At 39.5% G+C, this 19,208-nt stretch overlaps 1 protein-coding gene across 3 annotated transcripts in view; it reads left to right on the forward strand.

The window, feature by feature from the left end:
• Window positions 1–19,208, forward strand: part of LOC136835349 (glutamate receptor-like) — a 65,583-nt gene that overhangs the window by 4,144 nt on the left and 42,231 nt on the right. For all 3 annotated transcript variants that reach the window (XM_067098731.1, XM_067098730.1, XM_067098732.1), the window contains exons 5-7: window positions 3,152–3,311; window positions 3,498–3,683; window positions 8,000–8,158. In XM_067098731.1, the coding sequence (XP_066954832.1) occupies window positions 3,152–3,311; window positions 3,498–3,683; window positions 8,000–8,158 (505 nt within the window). The remainder of the gene's footprint in view (window positions 1–3,151; window positions 3,312–3,497; window positions 3,684–7,999; window positions 8,159–19,208) is intronic.

Genomic DNA, 19,208 nt, shown 5'->3' on the forward strand with positions numbered 1-19,208 from the left:
GAGCCGACACGGCAACCATCTCGTCCTCAAAAAAACTCTCCACTGCTGCTGCTGCCATGACTGATCCTCAGGTACGAATACCTGATGCTGCTACCCCAACTAGACTCACTGCTGCCCTGACCACCAGTCGTTTCGCCTCCAGAACCTGGGACTGGACGGTTCGGACGCCATTCACTTAGACGACAGCCAGCAAGAAAAACAAAAAAACAAAAGGAGGCAACAACTTCACTCAAGGGAACAATCGACAAACGATTGTTCCAATATATATATATATATATATATATATATATATATATATATATATATATATATATATATATATATACATATACACAGGTAGTTGTCCCCGGTAACAGCGGCCTCTGTTAACGGCAATCCAGTTTTATGGTGCTTATCTAGCGACGAAGTTCGGCAATTTTTGTCCCCAAAAATCGTCAATTTCAGCTTATCGGCACTGATAATTGGGTGTTGGCGCCAATAACCAAAAATCCGTGCTTTTTGGCGCCGATAAGCTCCGAAATTAGCCAAAAAAGTGCGAAAATTGCCGATTTTTCGGTTATCATCACACCTCAGAATGGAAACCCTCACAACGGATTGTTTAGATATATATAAAGATAGTATATATATATATATATATATATACATATATGTATATATATATATATATATATATATATATATATATATATATATAGTATATATATATATATATATATATATATATATATATATATACTATATATATATATATATATATATATATATATATATATATATATATATATATATATATATATATATATATATATACACACACACATATATATATATATATATATATATATATATATATATATATATATATATATATATATATATACATACATGTGTATATATATATATATAGATATATATATATATATATATATATATATATATATATATACACATATATATATATATATATATATATATATATATATATATATAACAGTTAGCCCTTGAATTTTTTTTTTTTTGGAGTTAGGCATCAGCTCCTAGCAGAAATAGGTCTACAATTAACTCTTGACCCACCAAACTGGATTCCCTAATACTGTACAGTGTATTAATGGCCATAAACTTCACTGATATATGGCATAAACTGTCAATAATTTACCAAATTATATACAAGACAGTGCAATACAATACACCCCTTTATTGTACGGTTTAGTACAATATTAACAATTTAGGGTAAGAGAGAGAAACCGGGCACTGTATAATGAGGGTTGCAGACAATTGTGCAACAACAAAAAGTTACATAGAGCTCATAAATGGTGAATTTCTTAACTTTCTGCAGAGGAGAGCAGCAATAGCAAGATGCCACAGGTGGTCAGAGATCACAAAACAACTGAATGCTCTGTAATGAAGTAGGTTTGTGAGATGACATGAATTGAATAAAAGGTTTACGGGTTGTGTGAAGATATTTAGAGATGGAAAACCCTTTGCAACATTATTTTCTGCTTGCTGGAAGAACATTGGCTGAAGCCACTTGGACATTCAATGTAGGTTGCTGCAGTGTGATTGATAATGGTTTAGCCACCAAAAGTTGCCCATAGCTATCCTCCTGGTGTATAATTTCTCTTATCTGATAAGTATATTGAAGGATGGTCTCATATGTACATCTACAAAATGCCTCATTGTTTTAATTATCTGGAAGTTACATTCTTATTGTTGTCTTCCTTTTCATAATGTAGCTTAAATCAAGAGTCTTGGGATCCTTTCCTGAATACTGTAATTAGCAAATGTGCCATTTCTTGATTTCTTGAGTTTCCTGAAGGTGGTGCTCTTCCTCATCACAAAGATGCCTGAATAATTGGTGATACTCTCCTGAGACATCTTTGGTGTTAATTTATTGGTGATTATTCTTCAAAGGGCATCTGCTTCCTGCTTGTAGGCTGCCCCATAGTCAGTATATAGGTTTAAATTTTCTTTCACTTTCTCTAATATTTTGGGCTCATGTGGAACTTCATTTTCTTCCTTTTGTCCTCGTATCTTATTGTTTTGGTATTGTTTGTTTGTCAGCATCTCACATGTTCCACTTCTGCATGAAAAACTTAACAGCCCATTGAGAGACCTTTTGTATGAATCTTGGCACTCTCTTTGCATTAAGGCAGCAGCTGACATTTGTAGCTTTTGTGTGGACAGTTGTGACTGTTTTGCCTTAAAAAGAACATCAAGAAAAGGAAGGTATTTCTCATTAGTGGCCTCGACTATAGAATTGAGGACCAAATTGGTTTTTAGGTCATCTACCAGTGTCTTAGCCTCATCAAGTCTGTGATGGTGACAAAGATGTAATCCAAATATAGTATATAACATAGAGTCCTGTCTTTGGGTGACTACCGAAGGTTATATCTTTCCTGGCAACAAAGCACAAGGTTGCAAAGGGAACTCTAATGGGTGATCCATTGCCACACCATCCATGTGTCAAAAAAATTGTGTGTGAGAGGAAAGGGGCTTCCTGTCACTTAAGCCATTAGTGTCTCCAGCCGTTTTTAGTGCAATTCTTTATCCTTATATTTTTCACTTCATTTGACTTGTCTCCTTCAGCTGCCAAGAATCCCAAGTCTCTTTTCCCAAAGTCCTATTCCTCTTTATTATGTATTAGGCCTACTCCTCTTTTTGTATATAACAAAATTTATGACTAAATTTTTTTAGATACAGTAATTGGTTAATTGGAAATTCATTGTTCTGCATAGTTTTTGGTTCCTAGACTTTCTTCTTTCGCTGTTGCTGCTACATCCTTGTACAGTATTGGTTCTCTAGAAATAGTGTCATATGTTTTTGCTGTGTCAATATAATTTGCTTTTCTCAAATATTAGGTATGTTGCACAGGTATTTTGTTTAAAGTTCTCATTCTAAAAAGGGACCAGATGCCATATAAATCACTTGTAATAAACAGTGTTTGCAGACTTAATAAAAATATTTTATTATCCTGATTTACTGGTATTGTAGACCTTCAATCGTAATGTATTTTGTATATTTAGACTATCATATAATTTAGAATTGAAATTTCTTGTGAATATGTTCTACAACTGGAAATTTTCACTTGTGAACAGTATGATTAATAATTCTATTCAATTTTGATGTCACTAACTTTGGCAATTAATTACAGTCAAGTAAAGATTGGTAGTATAAGGGCTCCAGGAGATGGTTCATGGTTTCTTGATATTGCTGGAATCTGGCATTCTGGGATTTACAAGATGTTTCTTCCTCTTTGGCCAGTACCACCTTTGAACTTCCAGAACCGGACCATAAGAATTACATGTTTACAGGTTTGGACATCAGTATTTTCTGTTCACATTTTTATCTTATGTTTATATAAATGAGACTTTACAACAACCTGAGTTGATTGAGTTTCTTTTAAAAATCTCTCTCTCTCTCTCTCTCTCTCTCTCTCTCTCTCTCTCTCTCACATACACACACAGGAAACTTAATTGCTGTATCTTTTTGTTTGGCAGAAACCACAAGTATTTGAGTTCAAGGAGGGTGGTAAACTTAATGAAACTAAAGGCTACGTTAGTGAATTATTACTCATTACTCAACAACATCTCAATTTCACTGAAATCCTTGTGCCTACCGATGGTTTTGGCCTCAAGGAATCTAATGGATCATGGAATGGTATGGTTGGTGTACTTTATCGGAAGGTGAGAACAGGTTTTTCATTTGCTTTTGTTATGTAATAATACTTGTGCTCATATATATTAGCCTTGGAGAAGTTCATGTGCAAATCCAATCTCCAGCTGCGTAAGTATCGTTCTTGTTGATAATTTGTGGGTACTTAAAGGATAGATGATATTGTGAATTACAAGTTTTTGCATAAATGACACGTTTAAAAAAAAAGGATAATTTGCACTAAGAATCTGTATGTATGTTCAACACTTGGTAATGTGAATTGTTAACAGAAAGTAGCCCCTCCTGTTATTGAGCTTGTTACCACTTGAGTAGTAATGCTTTTGTTGCATAGTTGATTAACCAATTCTCCTTGACTAAGGGTTCACTGTTATCACACTGTCGTATTGATGTAGAATGTAAGAGCTTTGTTGTGGAGTGCAAATGAAAGTTATGAGGGCAGCCAACAATTTTAGGAAGTTTATGTGATGGTTGTCTTTTTGGTGACTAAATTGGCCCCATAGGCAACACACTGGATTTTTAACATCAGCCCCCAACTGTATTTCATCTTTTCCATTTACTGTTTACGTCCAGCTGTTTAATTTCATTTTTACTTTGCTGCCCAACTTCTTTGACTAGAATCTTTCCAAACTTCTGTGAAGATAGGTCTATTGTTGATTTATTAGTTTAGACCTGGATATGATGAGGATGATGCACCAAACCTGAAAGATGGTCAAGTAGGAGAGCAAGCTTCCTCAATCACTATCTTGAGTACCTGACATACCCAAAGTTTGGGAAAGTTTGACTGCCAGGTTTTTCCCTCATTGTGGGTCTGATGTTTATGAACTAATAGTCCTTGACATACAATGTGTGCTGAGTAAATCTTGGTGCAGTAGTAATCCAAGGTTTAACTTACTGGTGCTTGTGGGAGCTACTAAGATGAAAATCAGTGTTCCATGACTTGTTCAATTCAGTAAAAATTAGTCCTGCTAAAGACAAACTATATATAGAAACAGCTTTAGATCTGTTACAAATTTTAACCTCTTCTCGAGATTTTATCTAAAGCAAAGATCCTATAGAACCTGAGTAGTAATGCAGCCAGAACAAACCATCAGGTAGGGATGTGAAAACTAAATTATTTGGAATGAATCTGACCTACTGTTAAAGTTAGCTTATATCTTCATGCCATTAGATGCAATCCACATTCAAAATATAAAAAAAATAATGCTTGTCTAACTCATTAGACTATATCTGTAATTACCTGTTTCCCACCCAGTGGCATTGGAATGTTTTATGTTCTTCATGCCGTGTCCTTGTGCAGATCGTGTGAATCAGCGTTAGTAATAATTTTGACTATATCTGGCTGATGTTATTGTGCTTGTTTTCTGTTTTTGCATTATGTTATTTACAGCAAGCAGAATGTTTTGGTTTTGCATGATGGCCACGTTTGTGTCAACTTAGCCGTTGAGGCATGAGTGTGGTTTTTCTTCTTGATGGGAAGAAAGACAAGTGATCTAATGAGAGGGTGAATAATTTTGTGAAGTATTGGAAGGTGCGAGAGGCCAATAGATTATGTAGACAATTCGTTAGGGCAGGCCATAAGCCTACTCAGTCTTTTCCTTTTTCTTCCAGTGTTGCTTCTCCTCCTCCATTGCCTTCTGCTCCATAGTCTCTTGTTCCCTGTGTGGTTCAGAAGAAAAGTAATAGATAATTGAGAAATATTCTTTTATTGAGTATAAATTTGACTGTATATGTTAGGGTGAAGATTGTAGTCCCTTTCCATACTGATCAACCTTTTTTGGTTTCCCCCTCGAGAGAGAAGGTGTTGGAGCCTGGGTGTCTGTATAGCCCACCCTCTCTCTGTGGTTGAATAAATGCAAGAATTGGATGGAGAGCCTTTACTCTACTCCCTTGCTAACAAGCAGTGAGAATTACACTATACACTGTCAAGGAATTTACACCAGGGGGTACTAGATTCACTGTTTCAATTGAAAGGACAAGGAGTTACTGAGGCGATGAAATGTGTAAGAGAAAGCACAACAAGTAAAAGAAAAAGGTATTGGCCAACCAATTTTCCCTTCCAGGTTACCTACCTTAAATTCCTGCCTCGCTTCCTCTGCTTGTGTCAGTTTCCACCACTTGATTGTCGATGGGACACATGCAGGCCTACCTTTTACTGTGTTCTTTATTTTCAAGTCCATTACCACCACCCTGTGCTGTGCTGCCACATATTCTCCATTTAAAATTTTACACTTTCTCACCTCAGATGTGATCTGCACATGAGGAAGTCAATTTGACTTTCTCTTACTCCACTTCTGTATGTGATGAACTGATTTTCTTTCTTTCAAACCAGGTGTCGACAACAGCCAAATCAAATGACGTTGCGCAGTCCACAACTCTCTCTCCCTCCCTCGTCATTTCTCTCTCCAACTCCCCAGCCACCATGCACCTTCTCAATACCCTCACTGGTCCTTCCTAAATGTTCATTCATGTCACCACCAATAATTAATCTCTCTTCTGCTGGTATTTCACTCAGTCCATTCCCTCCCAAAATGGCACTTTTTCAACTTCTGCTTTTAAACCCCTTCAGTTCAGTTCCATTAATATATAAGCGGTTATAGAAAACATCCATTTTGAAAAAAATTTATCCTTCTTCTCTCCATCAGAACAGACGAAAGTAGTCTTACTCTAAATGCTGTTAAGGGTCTGACTGAATTCTGGTTTTGAGTAACAAATCTGCACATTCCTCCATAGTGTTAACTCTTTTTCATAGTAACTTTGAGAGGAAAGGTGCCAGAGACTTTGTCTGTCTGTAGTCTGCCCTCTGGACTGCCCTGCATCAATAGGTCTTTTCTTTCTCAGGGAATCAAGCTGTATCTCAGTTTAAAGGTCTGTGGCCTTTGACATGTTCCTCTCATATATCTTGATCACTTAGGCTTGTGGCTCACTCTCCAAAATATAATTTTGTAAAGCATAAATTATCAGACCAGTTATTGAAGTTGCTGTTGTCAGACTTTAATGGTAGGGAGGGTAGCTTAACCTTAACTCCAAATTTAAGAGGGAATGACAATAATAATGACAATGATAAGAACTCCTTTGTTATCTGTTCTTGTTCTAATGATAAAATTGTTCAATCTACTGTTGAATCTGTTTCATTGGTCTCTATATCTTAGTGTCATCATTTCCTCCCACTTCTTGTCTCTTTGTAATCTATTTTGTCTATGCATATTGTCTTTAGCTTCTGCATCATTAGTAGGCACCTCAATTAAATCTAGAACTATTTGCCATTTTAGCAGCCTTATAGGCTCCTGTTGACAACATTTGGTCTCTTGAGGCAGTCATGTTAGTTATCGCTGCCCCACCTTTTATTCCCCTCCTCCCAGTCACCCTCCCAGCCATGCACTATGATTGATGTGAGGGAGTTTTCCCTCTTTTTTATGATTGATTTTAGTTTAATGTTTACTAATATTGTATATTTTAACCTAGTTTTGTGAATTAATCTTTATTTACCTGTGTGTATGTACTGTCACTAGTGTATTAAATATTTTTAATTTGCATATGTATTTTGTTTCTCTCTCTCTCTCTCTCTCTCAAGGGTAACTTGATTAGTTTTCACACACACACAGTTGCGAGCCATATACTTTTAAAGGTAATGTTGTAAGATGATTTTGAAATGATATTAAAGTGTTTTAGGATGATAGTTTAAGGTATATTTGGTGTAGGATGATAGTTTAAGGTACACATTTGATGTTTGAAATATTAAAATAGGCAGTTATCAATGTTTTTAGGGGGTCTTTGGTGTTTGAACTATTAAAATAGGCAGTTATAAGCATTTTTAGAAGGAGATGTCAAGTAGTCGCGTATTTTAGCTATTTGCAGGTGGTTGTGATCCCTATCCCCTGCAAATACCTTTAATGAATATGTTATAAAGGAACACATTTAGTGATCTGTAAGTGATCTTTTTCTATAACTTGTTCACCGTGCATTTCTGTATTTTAATGATGAAAGAAAATAATATGTTTAGCCTTCTATGCCTAAGTATTTTGTAGTGTTAGTTGAATTGTCTTTTAGTGATAAACTGTCCTGTGTTGTGTGTAGAAGAAATCTTTTATTTCAACATAACATATATTTTTTTTTTTTTAGCTGTAATCAGTTTGAAATTTAAAAACTATTATCCCAGATTTTCAAGGGAAACTTTAGTAAACTATTTAATATTTCTACCTTTGAGGTCATTCACAGAGCACAATATTTTTTAGGAAATATGAAACCTATATATGTACTTTAAAACACTCAAATAGTCAGAACTCTGTGTTTTATTAACAGTATGTAATTTTTTTTTTGTTGGTTTCAGGAAGCTGACATAGCACCTTTGGATTTCAGCCCAAGCTTATCACGCACAGAGGTCGTAGAATTTGGTATTTCAATTGGTGAAGACTTAGTTATTATTCTCTCAAGGGCACCATCTATTATCATGAAGCCATTCCTATTACTACAGATATTTTCTCTAGAGGTAACTTTGTGTGGTTGTAGCTTGACCATGCTCATTTCCAGACCATGTTGTAAGATATAGTATAAAATACTTATAATGTCTTAAATAGCAGTTAATATAACAGTATACTTGGTAAAAATCACGTAAATACTTTTAATTTTGTGAACCGGAATAATACTTAAAGTTTATAGAATATACAGTTTGACAAAAACTAATTGGACAGAATGTGGCATACAGTAAACTCCCCCCCCCATATTCGCGTTCTCACAAGTCGTGGACTCACTGATTCGCAGATTTCTCTATGGAACATATATACACATTATTCACGGAAAATTCACCCTTTCGCGGTATTTTTCACTGAGAAATATTCACTAATTACTGTATTTTCATATAATTTTCTTGACCAAATGCACTTTTTTTGTGATAAAACTATTAAAATACTCAGGTATAAGCATTTTTAGAGTTTTGTTTGTGTTTGAACTCTCAAAATAAGTGTTTTTAGAAGGGTTTTAAGTATTCACGGAGTTTAGTTATTTGCCGGGGGAGGGGTTTGTGTGTGTGGTACGCATCCCCCATTAATACGGGGGGTTTGCTGCACAGTATTTCTTTTAATTTTGTACAGAGTTTGAATTTGAAAAGTACTTGGAAAATGGAAGTATTAATGTAATATTCATCACAAACCTGATTTGTACAGATTTATAGCAGTTCTTACTTCATGTATGAAGGTGTTCTTAGCATAACAAAAACTTTCATACAATACCACATTTCACTAATCTAAGTGATTATGCAAAGGCTTGAATTACTGATTAATTATTAGAGGGGACTAAGTAGGCAAATGAGGTTTTTCCACTTTGTGGGGTGCCTCTGTTTACGCTAGCTGCCTCTCTCTGCTACTGATCTTGGTTAGGTTGTGGACACAAATGTTTTATAAACATGTTGATCCAAACATCTTCTTCCATGACTAAACCCATACTGTTTTTCCCCATCACTCCTTTTGTCATCTATCATTGTTTGTCAATCAAAACCTTATCACATAACTTCCCCTATGTACAAAGTAATGTCTGCCTAGGATATTCACTTGTACCACACTGGTCCTTTTACAGAAGAGCAGTAATCATTATTTTTCAATCAAAACCTAACCACACAACTTCCCCTATGTTAAAAGTAATGTCTGCCCATGTTATTCACTTGTACCACACTGACCCTTTTACAAAAGAGCAATTATCATTATTTGACAATCAAAACCTAACCACACAACTTCCCCTATGTACAAAGTAATGTCTGCCCATGTTGTTCACTTTTACCACACTGACCATCTAACAAAAGGACAGTTATTCCTTGTACCCATCCTCTTGGTACCTTCGCCTCATCCCGTTATCTTACCTGGTAAGCCACTCAAATTTTCAGTATCCCACCCAACATCTCACTTGTAATCCCATCAACTTTTGGTATGTTTCTGGTCTTTACTGTCTAAATTACCATACTTGCATTCTAAGCCGTTACTTCTGTGAACCCTAAATGTTTATGGTCCAGATTTAACATATTTCCAAAATAATCCAACTGTTACTCAAGATGATAGAGCTTTTGTAAGGGAAGGAGTGTGTGTGTGTGATTTTTTTTATTTTTTTTATACATGGACATGCTAGGGGATATTGTGTGCATTTGTCTCTTTTGGACTGTAAATTTTATTGTTTTTTCATCTTTTATGCAGTGAAAATTATGACAACATATAAAAATAAAAACAGATGCAATAGTCAGATTAAAAAATGAGAATACCTGCAGTGTAAAATAAAAATAACAAAAGGAGAGGAGTGTGTGTGTGTGTGTGTATGTATGTGATAGGCTTTAACGTACGCAGTTTGAGAGAACAATCTCTCTCTCTCTCTCTCTCTCTCTCTCTTGTATTGTGCTTGGTTATTTCACTACAAGTTGTGGTATAGTACTGTAATATCCTTTAATAAAATGTGGTAAAAGCATAAATGTAAAAACATGAAATAAAAAAAGCTCTAGTAAAGTCAAAAGCCTGCCTACCTCTCTCCATCCATCCCACACTGTATTCCTACCCCTCTCCCAGCCTGGGAAACTCCTTTCCTGGCCACCCACCTTCCAAAACAACCCTTTTTCTTGGTGAGCCTTCCTGTAAAAAGCGTTAGTACTGCCCCTCCCATGGCACCCAGCCATCTAACCCCCCCCCCCAACATTGGAAACCTGGTTTCCCAGTCTCTTCAAACCCTTTCTCAGTCTCTTTATTAGTTTAAGCAGTGTTATCAACAGTTCCTTAGACTCCACAGCATTATCAACCATTGGAGAACAGTTTTCAAAATTTTTGGTTCCTGAAGTCCAGTTGTATTTGAATAATGTAGAGGTCTAGATAATGTCCATATGTATAATCTAGGGATTATTGTTGTGTGTTTGTAATTATATATATATATATATATATATATATATATATATATATATATATATATATATATATATATATATATATATATATATATATATATATATATATATATATATATATATATAGAATGTATATATAATTATATATTTATGCAGATATAGTCATAATTTAATTTATATATATATATATATATTGTTACGTGTGAGGGTCTTGGTTGATCATGTATTATTCAATTTATAATTTTTGACGGCCCTGCAAACCAAGATTACCACGTAACCTGCCACTTGAAGCCAAAAGTTAACCTCAAAGACAGACGTTAATTAGCCAAAGGTCGCCAGTTAAGGGTTATTAACCTTAAAGAATATTTGAGATGAATTTGATTTTAAACGAACGGTTCTTCCAAACATTCGGACGCTGAGGCATACAAAGCATCGAGATTTAACCTGATTTTGCTTACCTAAATCCTAGGTATTTTACTGGAATAACGGGTTGAAGCTAACAACATAATAATTTGGCTTAATCTAGACTTCGTGAACACATATACCGTAAGTGGTGGCTGAAGGGGAACAAAGGAAATTTGAAATACAGAAAACAAAGGATAAAAGAATGGCAAGTTTTGAACAAAAGCGACTTTACCTTAGGGCGAGCGTTGTGCATCAACGACCGACGTGGAGTTCTTGCAATTGTTTCTTCACTTCACTAATAGAATAATAGACAAAGAAAGGGGGAAGAGGTCCAACTGGACGTGTTATCTCTCCAAAGCTTGGTTCTCTCTCAAGTTCCCTGACCGGCCTGGGTCAAAACAGGCCTATCAGTCATGCCTTAGGCGTCACGCTTTGTTAAAACATTCGCCACGAGAGACAGGTAAAAAGGAAAAAAGGACCTTAGGACCACCTATTTTTAAAGTTGAATATGGAAATTTTCCTATAGGGTGGAAGGCCTAACTTCCCTATCCTGTTCTCCAACGGACGTTAAGGTTTGAACTGAAGATGCTCCTATATAGACAACGTCTTTTCCCGGTCTCAGTCAGGCTGATATTTTTACAATCAAAAGTTATGAGGGTGAATAGCAGTAATATTTGTAAAAATATATATATATATATATATATATATATATATATTTTTATAAATTACTGCTGTTCGCATCTCGATGTATTTAGGTGTAGGAATATTAGTCAGATTGACCTCGACAGAGAACATCTCTGCCCCGCCGGTAGGCTAGACAATTCAAAATAACAATCACCGCCCGAGTAGACAAATGGCGCCGCGCGATAGGCTGGACAGTTTATAAACAAAATATGCTAGGGCATTAGGGACCTAAGCCTCAGAGAGTTTACACTCAATGACCCCTAGTTATGGTGGCCCTAAGCTTTATTCTATGCATTCGCGATGCCTTTGTCCAGGTCGGATTGCCCGGGCGGTGTCAAGAGGCGCCTCATCTGGCGGAACAAGCAAGGTCGGTCAGAGCGAGCAACGCGGTCACTGAACCAGGGTGACGCTGCGTCGTGCGTCGACATATTCTTTGTTCTTTATTACTTTTACTCCTACGTCTATCTTAATTAGTGAATTGGGAAGACTGCCAGAATACGACTCCTGAGGTCCCTCGTTTGCACAGCTACTGGACATTCACGGTAAGTCCGATTCTTGTTGAAGCTTCGTCGATTGACTAGTACTTCTTCTGTATTTCACATTTTTCTTTTTCTTCCTTCAGCCACCACTTAGGGTATATGTGCTTACGAAGTCTAGATTAAGCCAAATTATTATATTGTTAGCTTCAACCCCGTTATTCCAGTAAAATACCTAGGTTAGGGTAAGCAACACAGTTTTAAGTCGATGCTTTTGTATGCCTCGCGTCGAATGTTTGGAAGAACCGTTGCGTTTAAAATCAAATTCATCTCAAATATTCTTGTTAAGGTTAATTACCCTTAACTGGCGACCTTTGGCTAATTAACGACTATCTTTGAAGTTAACTTTTGGCTTCAAGTGGCAGGTTACGTGTAATCTTGGTTTAGAAAAAATGTAAAAATTACGTGAAATTGAATAATACATGATCAGCCAATATATATATATATATATATATATATATATATATATATATATATATATATATATATATATATATATATATATATATATATATATATATATATATATATATATATATATATATATATATATATATATATATATATATATATATATATATATATATATATATATATATATATATATATATATATATATATATATATATATATATATATATATATATATATATATATATATATATATATATATATATATATATATATATATATAAGGGATTTTGACAAAGGAAAAATCTATTTCTGAGGAAGGCCCGTGTCACCCGGTGAAATTCCATTGTTGCACGAATTTCTAGGTATAAAATGCTAGATATACCAGAAAAAAAGAGCTTTCAGGAATGCTGGGGTTACTACCCCAGATCGAGCGCCTTCTCCGAGGAAGACGTCGGTATAACGGCGTGAGTGAAAGGATCACTACCGCAGTCTCGCTCGAAAGATATCTCCCTGTTAAAACCCCCCAGAAGAGCGGTGAGCCGCAGCAGCCCCCACACAGAGACGCCCGCCAGTTCGGCGACACCAGCGCCACCTACCTCATTCCAGGCTAGCACTACCCCCAGGCTTGGCATGTGCAAGTAGGGGAGCAGAAGGTGCCTCAGGGAGGGTCACCGGGTGACACAGGCCTTCCCTCAGAAATAGATTTTCCTTTGTCAAAATCCCTTTTCTGAGTCCAGCCCCGTGTCAGCCGGTGAAATAGTGATAGAGAATCATGCCAAGGCTGCTAACTACGTGGAAACAAGGTAATCTGAAGAAAAAACATAAGTTATGAAAATGGTTTTAATCAGGGTATCTCTCACATGGGAAATTGAATACTAAATTGGAAAAGTACAGTAAAAAAGCTTAACATTACGAAATATGTGAGCAAGTCCACAGTGTGGCAGGGAAAAAACCCCAAAAATACATAAGACTACAAGGGTATAATGTTAATTGAAAAATTACTTAGACTAAAGAGTATATATAACCTTATAGCTACACACGCAAGAGACAATACAACATGGGGAAGAATTTCATACATATATATATATATATATATATATATATATATATATATATATATATATATATATATTATATATATATATATATATATATATATATATATATATTATATATATATATATATATATATATATATATATATATATATATATATATATATATATATATATATATATATATATATATATATGGATGGTACATGGAGCAAAATAAATACCCTTAGTAAACCCCAAAGGAAAAACATAATCATAACATGTCAAATTATAGTTTCCACTCAACAGAGACAATATAATATCAATATGAGGAGCAAGGCAGTGAGGCATGATCAACCAGGAGGACAAGCAGAGAATAAATGAGGCAGGCGGGCGGGGGTGGGGAGGGGTTAGGGGAGGATAAAGGAAGATGACTAATTAAGGAGGGGAGATGACACTTCCCACAGCCTATTGTAGAAAACTTCAGGGCTTGAGTGTTTTTTTAAATAGTGGCGTTTAAATACTAGAGGTGATTTCCAACCCGTGTATTTGGAGAGTTCTGAGAAATCCATATTATGAAAGTAATTAATAGAAGTAGCAACTGCTCGAATATCATGAACCTTAGGAACTGAATCTGGGTTAGCTTGTTTAATAAAATACAAAATTTGTTGCCTTATTGCATTTATCGATAGAGTACCACCTTTCTCCCTGATAAAAAAGAGGACCCGACTTACACTGTGGAGTTCTTAAAAGGTAAGACTTTAGGGTATAAACTGGACATAAAGACTGGTCTTGTGGAAGGGGCACCACCTTCCAAGGGGACCACCTGTCTTGCGGGTCTTCATTTTTAGCTAAAAATCTAGGGTCAGGGGAAAGGAGGACTTCTCCGGACGGGAGGAAGTTAACAAAATCATCACCTCTAGCGAGAGCCGATAGCTCTGAGATTCTGGAACCTGAAGCCAAGCTAATCAGAAATAAAGTCTTCCTTAACAGATCCAAATAAGAGCATTGAAAGTTGTCAATCTCAGATGCTAACTTAAGAACATCATTGAGGAACCACGTAACAGATTGTGGGCGTGATACGGGTCTCAGACGAGCGCATGCTCTGGGAATAGATGAAAAGTAGGAATCTGTAAGGTCAATTTTAAAGCCATATAAGAATACCTTCTTCAGGGCTGACTTGGCTGTGGTAATAGTGGCCGGGGCAAGGCCTTTCTCAAACAATGATCTAAAGAAGGTAACTGCTAGGTTAGTCGTCATGATTTGGGCTTCAGATGCTTTCAGAAAGGAGGCCAATTTTTTTACTGCTGAGTCATACTGTCTAAGAGTAGAATCTCTTTTGTCTGATTCTAAAAACAGAGTGTTAACGGGGTCAATGTTTGCTCCCTTTTGGGCTGCAAACTTTATAAAGTCCATAAAACTAGGGCATTCTGAATTCTTGAGGAAGCTGACACAGTCTTGGTTTGTACTGTCTGGGTCAGTTTGGGCTTGGGAATCGAAGACTTCGCAATCCCAGTTCCTGAAGAAGAGGGAACCAATTGCTCTTCGGCCAATAGGGGCTACCAGGGCTGGTTGACCTTTGAATGTCCTGAGTTTGTGTAATACTTTCAGCAGCAAGTTTATTGGGGAAACAGATAAATCTTCTCCCAATTGTTCCAATCTATTGTCATTGCGTCCGTGGCATACGCCTGGGGGTCCAGGTTCGGAGCCACATAACAGGGAAGTTTGAAGTTGCTCTCCGTCGCGAACAGATCCACTTGGGGAGACCGGAACTTGGCGACAAATCAATTGAAGGATTCCCCGTCCAGGGACCACTCCGTCTCCAATGGAGTAGTTCTGGACAGGAATCTGCCACCACGCCCTTCGCACCCCGCTAGGTGGGTGGCTGACAGATGCCAGCTGTGCTTGTTCGCCAGGAGAAAATAGCAATCATAACCTGGTTCACTCGACCTGATTTGGAGCCGCCCCTGTTGATGCAATGAACTACCACTGCGCTGTCCAATACCAGCCTGATATGAATCCGGCGGGGCGGATTTTCTTTAGGGTTAGAAAAAACCGCCATAGCTTCCAGGGTGTTTATATGGAACTGCTGAAACATAGTGGACCCACGTCCTTGTACTTTTGTTTTGGCGAATATCCTCCCCTGCCAGCTTGAGAAAGCGTCCGTGTGAACAACTAGCGCCGGAGGGGGAAACTGAAGTGGAACTGTCTTGGACAGGCCACCGACTGTGGACCAAGGCCGCAGTCTCGCCTTTAAGATTCGGGGAATAGAGGAGACCTTGTCTCTGAGCTTGACATTGGCTCGACTCCGCCACACTGTTTATGTCTTTTAATTTTGCTTTTAAGAGCAGGTCCGTCACTGAGGCAAATTGAAGAGACCCAAGGATTCTTTCTTGGGTCCGGCGGGATGCTGATTGGTTTTTCAGAAATTTCCTGGTAAGGGACGCTATCTCCTTCCGCTTGGGAGGCGGGAGGGATAACGTGTGAGAGGACAGATCCCACTGGAGACCCAGTCACTGAAACCAGGACTCCGAGGTCAGGCGGGACTTCTCTCTGTTCAGCTGAAAACCTAACGACTCCAGGAAGCTGATGACCGTGGGACGTAGCCTTCCGACATTCTAGAACTATTTGGAGCCCAAATTATCCAATCGTCTAGTGCGCTGCTAGAGGGATATCCTCGGGACCGGTTGCTTTGAACTACCGTGTCGCCAGCAGTAAATATCCTGGGCGCAATGTTTGACCGAAAGGCATGACCCTGAAGGAGTAGGCTTGATTCCCGAGTCTGAAACCCCAGGAGCAGGGCAGGAAGCTCCGGCTCAACCGGGGACGTGATAGTAGGCGTCTGAAAGATCGATAGAGGTGGTGACGGCTCCACGCGGAAGTAGAGTCCGTACCTGAGCTACCGTAAGCATGCGAAATTTGTCGCATTTTATGTAGAGAATTTAGCAGCTGACTGATCCAGGATCACTCTTTGCTGATCGGAGTCTTTTTTTGGGAACAGTGAATAACCTGCCTTGAAACTTTAGGTGCCTTACTTTCTTTATTGCTTGTTTGTTGAGCAATTCTGCCACGTAGTCCTGTAGGACTGATGAGGGTGGCTGGTAAAACCTGATCAGAGGAGGAGGGTCTTTGATCCAGCTCCATCCTAGACCCTTGGACACAATGCTGTGTGCCCAAGGGCTGAAGGTCCATTGGTCCCTGAACCAATACAGGCGACCACCTACCTGTTTGTTCTCAGTGGGAGGGAGCGGGTTTGTTCCCTCTACCACGTCCAGGCTTACCTCTTGGAGTGGTGTTGGACTTTCCTCTGTAAGGAGCCCTACCTCTTCCCCCCCTTGCGCTCCTATTAAGGCCGTGAAAGAATCCACGGCCTTCATAGGTAGGATTGTATGCTGGTGAAGCAACATGAGTGCGGCAGGGAATGGGCTGGTTGAACCAAAGAGGGTGCAAGGGAAGGGCTGGGGTGGAAGAACCATATTGTTGAGGATGGGCCTTTGAGGTGGGGCTGTGCCACTGCCGAGACCGGGGCGGCTTGGACTACCGCCTGATGATGGGGTCTCTTGTGCCTCCTGAATCGTTTGCCTCCTCTCGTCTGGGGGCCGCCAGATTCTGTGGTCTTTCGCTTGTAGGCAGAGATGCCCCAGCGAGCGCAGACTCTGGTTGGCCCTGTAGCCTCCCTAAGAACATTAGTAACCTCTTCTTCAGGGAAGAGGTTAGGTCCCCCAGATCGAGCTCTTCACGAGCTTGTTAGGCTCGTGACGGATGGTGGCATCAGCGAAAATAAATTTCCTGCATTCAAGCCTGGCCATGATAAAGTCAAACAGGTCGGACTGAAATCCCGCCAATAGGGATTTAGCCAAGACCTGAAAGAAAGGCTCGTCTGCACAGGAGACGGCAGTGGCTTCAGTGAGGCAGGCGGAGTTCAAAGCGGGCTAGCTTAGTCCGGGCCTCAAACTCCGCCTTCAGCAGGGCTTCCGGTAGCTTAGGAAGCTGCTCGCTAAATTGCGTTGACGCGCAAAAAGCGTCCAGCTTTCCAACAGTAAAGGTGGACGGCGCGTCAGTCCAAAACTCATCGCCCCCTGGGAATACCAGGGATGTGGAGTCTGTTTCCTTTAATTGTGGTAAAGGATTGCCATCAAAGCACGCTCGGGCCGTAGCTAGAGCGACTTTGTTTAAGCAGGGAGTCGGCAACCTGTCACCCAGGGCGAACATAGTGAAATTGCCCTTGAAAGGCGTCAATTTAGTGTTATCGGCCTGCCACTCCGTCAGAGTGCGCATAAGAGCCGACTGAGCCTGGTCTCTAGGGAAGATCACTGTCTCCCTAGGAACCTTGTCTGAACGTACCCAGGCTTCCTCCGTCAGCCTAACGAAGCCTGGGTAAGGGGGCAAGAGATCGGCGGGAAAGAATTCAAGCTCTTCCAACCGCCTCGTGCCAAGACCTTCAACCGTTAAGGTGCCCTCGTGTTGGATAGCCCGGAGGGCGAAACGCCAAGGGTTCCCGACGTCAAAGGGAGGGAGATCCGCCGTATCTGGAATGGCATACTGGGGTTCGGCTCCGCCTGGGCGAGCTATCCCCGCCAGTATATTGTCATGACTGGTCAGTTTCTCCGAGATTTGAGTAAACTTGGACTCAACCTCCGCCGAGAACCGCTCGAAAAGCTGGTTAGCAAAAGACTCCGCATCAAAGGCAGGCTTGCGAGGAGGGCTTGGTTTTGATGCCCTCTTACTCGCGCCTTTGCCGGAGGAACCAGACTTGCTCCCGGAGGCTACAGGTGCTGAGACCTTAGCCTTCGGAGAGGGGAAAAGGCAAGGCTTTCCTGGAAGACGAGGACTTAAAGCCCTTCGCCTTCCATGAAGTCTTCAACTTCAACTTGGGGATAGCTGATGGAGCTCTATCACCCAAGGAGGAAGAATTCACAAAACCTGCAAAGGAAGACACTGATGAAGCTGGGGAGTCAAAAAGGGTGCCCGCCCCCGCTACCTCACTTACCTCGCTACTTACCACCTGGTCCTGTTCAGTGTTCATGGGTTCCAGGTCCAAGTCTAACGGCGACGTCCTCCGAAACCTCGGCGTAAAGGATGTCCACTTGGGGTGGCTGGGTCGCATCCCGGATCTGCTGGATGATGGGGGTGGCAGGTTCTTCTGGCACGCGGCCGCCACCCGTCGCGCCGGGGTAGAGCAGGTCCCTCAACTTAGCGTCGAGGACATAAGTCTTCCCCGGCCGGAGCGTTCCTCCGAACCCAGCCACCCAAGCGGCGGAGAGATTCCAAGGAAGACTTCTTGGAGGACTCGTCCGCCTGTAAGAGAACCGACATAGAGTTGAACAAAAGAATGGTTCGAGAACCACATAAACATTATTTCAATATGAGGAGCGTAATATGGAAGAAAACTATATCTTACTGACTCGTCCTGGATACTCGCACACAAAGCGAAGCATACCTCACAGCCGTCGGGGTGCCAGACTACCAGGTCGTCTAACCGGACCGAACAACCAGCGTGGGTCCGGCACACTACATGTCCATAGGGTTGTTGTAATGAAGCGGTGCACCCCGGCTCCTCACAGCGAACAGTCTGTAAGTGTAAAAAGTACATGA

The sequence above is a fragment of the Macrobrachium rosenbergii genome, chromosome 55, assembly GCF_040412425.1.
Source record: "Macrobrachium rosenbergii isolate ZJJX-2024 chromosome 55, ASM4041242v1, whole genome shotgun sequence".
NCBI classification, from domain to species: Eukaryota; Metazoa; Arthropoda; class Malacostraca; order Decapoda; family Palaemonidae; genus Macrobrachium; species Macrobrachium rosenbergii.